The sequence below is a fragment of the Papio anubis genome, chromosome 12 (genome assembly GCF_008728515.1).
Source record: "Papio anubis isolate 15944 chromosome 12, Panubis1.0, whole genome shotgun sequence".
Taxonomy (NCBI): domain Eukaryota; kingdom Metazoa; phylum Chordata; class Mammalia; order Primates; family Cercopithecidae; genus Papio; species Papio anubis.
The window spans coordinates 115,312,058-115,320,621 of record NC_044987.1 but is presented as its reverse complement, the minus strand read 5'-3'; the positions used below and the strand labels follow the sequence as shown (position 1 = coordinate 115,320,621).

Genomic DNA, 8,564 nt, shown 5'->3' with positions numbered 1-8,564 from the left:
GGCAGAGTCTCACTCTGTCGCCCAGGCTGGAGTGCAGTGGAGCAATCTCAGCTCACTGCAGCCTCTACCTCCTGGGTTAAATCCATCCTCCCACCTCAGCCTCCTGAGTGGCTGGGATTATAGGCGGGCGCCACTATGCCCAGCTAATGTCTGTATTTTTCTGTAGAGACAGGGTCTCACTATGTTACCTAAGCTGGTCTTGAACTCCTGAACTCAAGCCATCTGCCCACCTTGGCTTCCAAAAGTGCTGGGACTACAAGTGTGAGCCACTGCACCTGGCCCATGTCCTTTTTTGTTTGGCTTCTTTTGCTCCACGTAAGGTCTACAAGATCTACAAATGGTGTTGCATTGACAGTGGTTCCTTTTACTGCTGTTCTATCATACAACATTCCACCATTTACGTATTCACGCTCTTGCTGATGGGCATTTGAGCTATTTCCAGTTTGGGGCTACAGTCTTGTACATGTCTTCCGGTAGCCCTATGCCCCCATCTCTCTTGGGTACCTACCTAGGAGTGCAATTGCTGGATTATAGGGGAAGTGTGTGTGTTAATAAGAAACTGCTGAATGGTTTTCCAAAGTGGTTGTACCTACTGACATTTCCACCAGCCATGTATGAGTGTTGTGTAGCCTCTTCCTCTCTAGTACTTGGGGATGTCACTTTTTTTTTTTTTTTTTTGAGATGGAGTTTTGCTCCTGTCGCCCAGGCTTGAGTGCAATGGTGCAATCTCAGCTCACTGCAGCCTCCGCCTCCTGGGTTCAAGCGATTCTCCTGCCTCAGCCTCCCTCGTAGCTGCGATACAGGCACCCACCACCACACCCAGCTAATTTTTTGTATTTTTAGTAAAGATGGGGTTTCACTATGTTTGCCAGACTAGTCTCCAATTCCTGGCCTCAGGTGATCTGCCCACCTCGGCCTCCCGAACTGCTAGGATTATAGGCATGAGCCACCGCACCTGGCCAGGGATGTCAGACTCTTAATGGGTGGGTGACTGGTATCTCATTTCCCTGCTGAGTAATGATGTTGGGTGCTCAGGAAACATTTGCTGATTGAACCCTGTGGTGGGCTATAGAGAGTGGCTCTTCAACTGGCAGGGAGTATCACTGTTGGCTGCCATGCTGGCCTCAGAAGCTGCTCTCCATTCCACATACTGGTCACACCTGCACCCTGGGCGCAGCTGAGATCAGAGCAAGACATTCAGACGGACTAGGCTAAAGGTGTCCCACGGCTAGAAAAAAGAGAAAATCACTGGTTCCCCAGCAGAGCTCTGCAGATAGGACACTGATAGGCTGCCCCTTCCCGGCGTCCAGTGGCACCCATTGGGCAGAGGCCATCCTTCACCACTCCTAGGAGGCACCCAGAGGCCACGTGACCCAGGCAGGAACACCATCTCCCCTGGGCCCCTGCCCTCTGTCTCAGGAGGCTGCATCCTAACACTTGGCAAAGGCTGGGCGTGGCCTGTGAGGTCAGCAGAAATTACCAGCCAGTGGGAGGTGAGCAGAGGCACTGGGCTACTTCCCATCCTAGCCCATAAAAACCTCCATGGGCTCTGAGCTTTCCCCTTCCACAGTGACTTTGGAAATTATGGGCTAAGATGGCACCACAAGAGCCAAGGCCCTGAAGTCCCTCTTAGAGAAGTACTGCCCACTGATCAGATAAATCCCATTATGAACCTTACGTAAGCAAGATACAAACTTCCATTGCATTTGAACCTGTATGTTTGGGCTTTGTGACATCAGCAAGCTTTGCCCTCATACAGGTATATACAGTACAGTTGGCCCTCCACACCCGTGGGTCCCACGTCTGTGGATTCAACCAACCACAGATCAAAAATACAATATTCACAGGATGTGAAACCCGTGGATATGAAAGGCTGGCTTTTCCTATTGGCAGGTTCTGCAGAGCCAACTTCGGGACTTGGGCATCCACGGATTTTGGTATCCATAGGGGTCCTGGAACCAATCCCCCAGATACTGAGGAGTGACTATGAAATATATAGTACATATGTTTTAAAAAAGAAAACATATAGTACATATAATTAACATAGGTAACAACTAGCCTGATTTTACAGATGAGAAAACTGATGCATAGAGAAGGTGGAGAATTTGTCTGAGGTTAGTAAGTGGAGGAGTCAGGATTTGAACCCTGGGCCTGGCTCCAGAGGTTCCAGTCTTAAGTGCTCCACCTCAAGGCTGAACCAGCAGGCCAAGAATACAGAGGTGCAGGCCAGCTGCTCCAGGCAGCTCCTCCTGCCCACCTAGGCCTCCTCGGGCCTTTTGCCTGGATGCAGTGAGGGTTGCACCCTGCACCCCTGCCTCCTCGCCTTCCCAGGTGTCACCCTGAACCCTCCCCATTCTGACCCTCACCTCTTGGATGGACCCAGCCAATAGGCTTCAGGGGTTTTTCCCTCTCCCACTCCTCACACGCACTTGGCACAACCTCTGCTCTGGTGACCCCAAGTGTCTACCTTCCCTGGGTCCACCCCCAATCTGTTTTGAGAGAAAGCTGCCTCTGGGCCAGTGGGATCCACCTCCTGTCCACAGGCCCTATGTCAACCAGAGCTCTTTCAATGACAAGTGACAGAAACCCAACTGGCTTAGAGGAGGGAAATGTTTATTGGCTCATGTGACTTAAGAAGTCCAAGGTCCACAGGCCTCGAGCCAGCTCAGCCCCAGGTGCCCAGATGGCATCAGGAAGCTCTTGTCTCTGGACCTCTTGGCTCTGCTCTCTGTGCTGGTTTTGTTCTCAGGCAGGATGGTTCCCTCAGGGTAATAAGTTGCTTCCAACAGCTCCTGGCAGCCCACACTCATTCCGCCAGCTCTGCTGCCCCAATGTGGTCGCTGTCATCTTGCCAGTGATCCTGTCAAAACCCTTTCCTGATGGTCCCACTTGAAGTCCCAGGGCTCAGGACCCCACCCCTGCACCAATCAGTGGTGGAGTGTGGGTGGCTCTGTGATGGGCTAGCCTGGCGTGCCATTCCCACCCCTCAGCCCCAGGGAGGGCGCTCAACTGCACAAAGCACAGGTCCCAGCAGAGGAGAGATGGTTCCTGAAAGGAAACCAAAAAAGGCACTGCTACCAAAGCAGGGCACCTAGAGGCAGGCAGGGCCTGCAGACGCCCGTTTCCAGCTCCCCAGGGCTGTCCCCTCTCCATGTCTCAAATCGTTGACCCTCCCATCAGCCTTGGGTGTTTGTTTTGTTTTGTTTTGTTTTGAGACGGAGTCTCAAAAATGCAAGCTCCGCCTCCCGGGTTTATGCCATTCTCCTGTCTCAGCCTCCCATGTAGCTGGGACTACAGGTGCCCGCCACCTCGCCTGGCTAATTTTTTTTGTATTTTTTAGTAGAGACGGGGTTTCACCGTGTTAGGCAGGATGGTCTTGATCTCCTGACCTTGTGATCCGCCCGTCTCGGCCTCCCAAAGTGCTGGGATTACAGGCTTGAGCCACTGCGCCTGGCCCAGCCTTGGGTGTTTTAACCCACCTTCTCCTTCTTTGGGTCTCTCACTCAGGGAAGGAGACCCACCCCCTGCTTCACAGAGAAGTCAGACACCATCAGATAAAAGCTGTGAAGACCAGCCAGGTGTGGCGGCTCACGTCTGAAAGCCCAGCACATTGGGAGGCCAAGGTGGGAGGATCACTTGAGCCCAGGAGTTCGAGTCCAGCCAGAACAACATAGTGAGACCTCATCTCTACACACACACACACACACAACATACACACACTATACACCTATAGTCCCAACTACTCTAGAGGACGAGGCGGGAGGATCCCTTGAGCCCAGAAGGCTGCAGTGAGCCGTGATCGTGCCACTGCTCTCCAGGCCAGGCAACAAAGAGAGGCCCTGGCTCCAAAACAAAACAAAACAAAAAAGTTAAAATTAAAAAAAAAAATTGTTACCTCTGGTTGGATGCAGTGGCTCATGCCTGTAATCCCAGCGCTTTGGGAGGCCAGGTCAGGCAGATCACTAGAGGTCAGGAGTTTGAGACCAGCCTGGCCAACATGGTGAAACCATGTCTCTACTAAAAATACAAAACTTAGCTGGGCATGGTGGCGGGCACCCATAATCCCAGCTACTCAGGAGGCTGAGGCAGGAGAATTGCTTGAACCTGGGAGGTGGAGGTTGCAGTGAGCTGAGATCACGCCACTGCACTCTAGCCTGGGTGAAAGAGTAACTCCGTCTCAAAAAACAAACAAACAAACAAACAGAAAAAAACCAGTTACCTCAATCCTCCCCGCAAAACCCACTCACTGCCCTGTCCCTTGGCAGGTTGAGGTTGGCCTGAGGTTCCCCCACCTCACCCCATCAATTCTCTCCCATCCTATCCCTGCAGATCGTCTCTAAAATTCTCGCCATCTAAAAACCACCCCTATGCATCCATATAGTGTGAAAAATTTATATATATACAATATATAATGTAAATATGTATGTAAATAAACCACTGCCCACTCCTATGCCCCTCACTCTGAGTGGTCTCTGGTTGGCATCCCTAAGTGCTGCTTCCACACGCCTCAGGGTCTCTCACCTCCAGCCCACTCACCCCCTACAACCACCACCAAGGCCCAAGCAGCACTGGTGGAGTCGCCGGGAAAGCTGAGGGTTGCCTTGCAGGCGCCACCTCCTGTCCACCGTGTCTGACACTTGACCTCTCCCTGCTTCCAGATGTACCTGTATGGGCACCACCGTGGATCCTGGGTGGCACGGGTTCTGGGCTCTCTCATCTCCTTTGGTGGTCTGCCCCAGCACCCCATGCTCAGCGAGGTCACCTGCTTTTGAGGCTCACACGTGTCTTTGTTCCCCTACATTCACACATCCACTCAGCACCTTCCCTCAGCAGCCTCACAGGCACCCCCAATTCATCACAGCCACACTGTGACCTTCAGGCTGAACCTGTTCTTCCTGTGTCCCCCAGCAGGGAAGGAGCCCCTGACCACCAAAGCTGCTGCAGAAAGAAACCTGGGGGTCGCCCTTAACAATCCCCTCAGCCTCCATGTGCAGTCGGCCATCTCCATGCTGAAGGCTGAGGCCAGCACAGACCCAAGTCTGCCCACCGCTCACTGTGCCCCTACCTCGTCCTGCTCCAGCTGCCATCACCTCACCCAGACTTCCGAGTCAGTTCCCTGCTGCCACCAGTGCCCACGAGAAAGCCACTGAGTTTGTTAAGAAACAGACTATATGTATACGTTTTCTTTTTGACATTTTTTTTTTTTTGCGACGGGGTCTTGCTCTGTTGCCCAGGCTGGAGTGCAGTGGTGCAATCATGGCTCACTGCTGCCTCCTAAGCAGCTGGGACCACAGGCATACGCCACCATTTAGACCTTTAAAACTGAATGCCTTGCGGGCCCCAGGAGGCCCCACGTGGGCTACCTGCGCCTTCCCCAACCTGAGTGCCTCTGCTTTACACGCAACACAGCTCCTGGGTCTGCTCTGAAAGGTTATCTGGATGAACATAGTGTCACCGCCCTGCTCAAAAACCACCTTCAAGGCCCTTCACAATCTTGCTATGTCTGCTCCTTTCCACATGCCCTTCACTACACTGGGCACAGGACTCTACAGTTTCCAAGACCTGTTCCTGCTCCCTGTCCCACTTATCCCTTCACAGCAGCCCACAGAGGGCAGAACAGTCTCCATCAGAGAGACAAGAGGCTGCTGAGAGCAGGGCAGTAGCCCGCGAGGGGTCAGCAGCACCACGGGGCAGGTGTCCCCCACGTGCCCAGCACTTGCGAGCTCTCCCATCTCCCTTCTGTAGGCAGCCCTGGCGTGCTCAGCAGAGCCAGGGCCTCCAGCCTCCCCAGATGATCCCTCTCTCCCCTCACTGCCACCTCATCTGCCATTGACGCGGCCCCAGCTCCCAGTTTTTTTTTTTGAGATGGAGTCTCACTCCGTCACCCAGGTTGGAGTGCGGTGGTGTGATCTCAGCTCACTGCAACCTCCACCTCCCAGGTTCAAGCGACTCTCCTGCCTCAGCCTCCCTAGCAGCTGGGATCACAGGGGCACACCACCACGCCCAGCTAATTTTTGTATTTTTTGTAGAGACGGGGTTTCACCATGTTGGCCAGGCTGGTCTTGAACTCTTCACCTCAGGGGATACGCCCACCTCAGCCTCCCAAAGTGTTGGCATTACAGGAGTGAGCCACCGCGCCCGGCCCCAGCTCCCAGTTTCATGTGGGGAAGGCAGGTGGGTGGATGGGATGGCAACCATGATGTCCTGCACAGAGCCTGGAACAGACACTGAGATTCCCTTTTATTATTTTTTTTAATAAATTTAAGAACAGCTCTACCTTCTCTCTTCCCCCCAGAGCAACTAAAACCAACTAAAAGGGGCTATGGCCTGGGGGGCAGAAGGCGCTAGGAGTCATAATCCTCTTCGTCCTCTTCATCAGGTGCTGAGGGGCCCGGGGGCGCGGGGGGCAAAGGCAGAGTAGAGGCGAAGGGCAGGAAGGGCGTCGGGGGGCTGCAGAGCAGAAGGCAGGGGGGAGTCAGGCCTAAGCCCCACCATGCCCTCCACGGGGACAGCTGCCAAGCCCCTCCCTCCCCCACCTGACCCTCCCACCACCACCCTCCAGATCCATGGGGCCAAGGCCCAGGGCCCACCCACGGGCCCTGGCAGGGTGGAGCAGGATCTTTCAGGAGAACAGTCTCCTGCCTTGGAGCCCTCCTCAGTCTCCTCAGTTATTCTCCTCCCACCCCCCAAATATGCCACAATCAACAAGACCAAGGGACCAGGGAGACCAGGAAGGGTAAACTGGCTCTAGGGAGTCTGCCAGCACCCTTCCATGCCCCTGGGCTGCTCACCTCTGAAAGTGGGCAGGGGGGTGGCTGGCCTGGGGTGGGGGTTGTGATGTCTCCTCTTCCCCATCAGTATCTGTGTCCTCAGATTCATCCTGTGAGCACCACAGAGGTCAGAGTTGACAAGAAAAGACACGAGCCCATCACTGGGAGTGGCAGGGACAGCAGTAGACCCTCACAGCCCCAGTTTACAAATAAACCGGGTGCAAAGAGGTCGCAGAAAAGGATGAGCGCTGGCCTCCTGCCAGTTCAGCTTGGGGCCAGGCTGTCTGTCCCATCATCAAGGGCAGGGCGAAGAGCTGGGGCCTCACTCACCTCCTGCTCCGAGTCTGTCCCGGACAGCTTCTTGTCCTTGCTTTTCGTTCCCATTCCACCGTTCTTCCGGCCGCCGCTGCCCGGTTTCCGGCCCCTTTGGGAAGGTACAGTCCATCTGCCCGGAGGTCTCCCTACTCCTTGGCCACCCCCAAGCCCTGTGGCCTTGGCCTTCCCCACTGTATGCCAGGCCCTGGCCCCACCTGCGGGCGCCCTTGTCCCCATCCATGTGGTTGTCCTCCCCGTCCCCCTGCATGTCGGGAACAGATGCCACCAAGTCCTTCAAGAAGTCAAACTGCTGCTCCAGCTCGATGCACTGCTTCCTGGAAGAGGTGAGGAGGGGCTGTCACTCAAGACGGGCCCAGACACCCAAACCCTCAGTGGGTGGCAGCAAGGGGCTCCGGATGTCAGACTGGAGCTCGGGCTGATCTCCGCCCCCGGGCCTGCACTCCTTTACTCAAGTGGCTCCCTCTGCCTGGACGCCCAGCCCCTCCTCTGCCAGTCTGTGGCCTTGCTGGTGTGCCGGCCGCCGCCCACCTCCCTCGCCATCCAAGCTCTGCCTCCCTCAGTGTGTGAACTCCCCGCGCCAGCCCCGCCGGCCCCTCCCTGCTCCTCGCCGCTCACAGGTGGGATGTGGTCATGGTCTTGGCGTTCCGGGACTGGGTCACCTGGCAGGCCTTCTTCAACAGCGACTCTAGGAAGAGCTCAAGCGCCCGGGCTGAGGGGCGTCAAGGAGAACGCCAGGGCGGGAGAGGGCGACCCGCTGCCTCCCTCCCCGACGCCCCTCGACCCGGCCCGCCCCCGGCAGGATACAGATGATGACAGGCACCGCTGCCGCCACCTTCCCAATCTCTTCGTCCGTCTGCATGATCTTCTTGATCCGCGCCTTCGGGTGGGGGAGCAGAGTTCAGACCCCGTCGCCTCCGTCCCCTAAGGGGGTGCCGGGGGAGGAAGGGGCATCCCCGGAGAAAGGGGGCGGAGGACGCGGACGCGGGGAGGGCACGGAGGAGGCGGGGCGTCCAGGCCCCCGAATACCGCGGCGCGCCTGCCTTTCCAGCGGCAACTGGGCCCAAGCCTCCCGGGAGCCGGGCCCACTCCCTGCCCGGCTCTGCCATGTGCTCACCGGCGGGAACCGCGCGTTGTACTTCTTCTTCTTGCTCGGCATCTCGGGGCCTCTCTCGCCGCGTCGGGTCCAGCGCCGCCGCCCGCAGCCTCCCGGCTCCCGGGCCTGCTCGCTGCCCGCCCGCCTCGGTTCCCCCGGGTCCTGGTGCCGCCCGCTCCGCCCCCGCCGCTTCCCGTGGAGTCCTAGCGCCGCCTGTTAAGACGCCGCTCACAGGGCCCTAGTGCCCTCCTCTTGGAGCCTCCCGGGCCGTGCGCATCCCTCCCCGGTCTGTACCGCTGCTCCCGCCCGCCCCCAAGACCAGAAGAGCGAACGTTGGCCCCGCCCCCCACTGCCCGCCCCTCCCG

The 8,564-nt window shown here is 56.8% G+C and overlaps 1 protein-coding gene across 1 annotated transcript; it reads right to left on the bottom strand.

The window, feature by feature from the left end:
* Positions 1-6,219: 6,219 nt before the first annotated feature.
* DRAP1 (DR1 associated protein 1) lies at positions 6,220-8,535 on the bottom strand. The gene is made up of 7 exons (XM_003909544.4): positions 8,221-8,535; positions 7,911-7,983; positions 7,722-7,815; positions 7,301-7,420; positions 7,101-7,194; positions 6,792-6,880; positions 6,220-6,450 (listed from the first exon to the last, which is right to left on the bottom strand). The coding sequence occupies exons 1-7, from the start codon at positions 8,260-8,262 to the stop codon at positions 6,345-6,347; spliced, it is 618 nt and encodes a 205-aa protein (XP_003909593.1). The 5' UTR covers positions 8,263-8,535; the 3' UTR covers positions 6,220-6,344.
* Between the last annotated feature and the right edge of the window lie 29 nt (positions 8,536-8,564).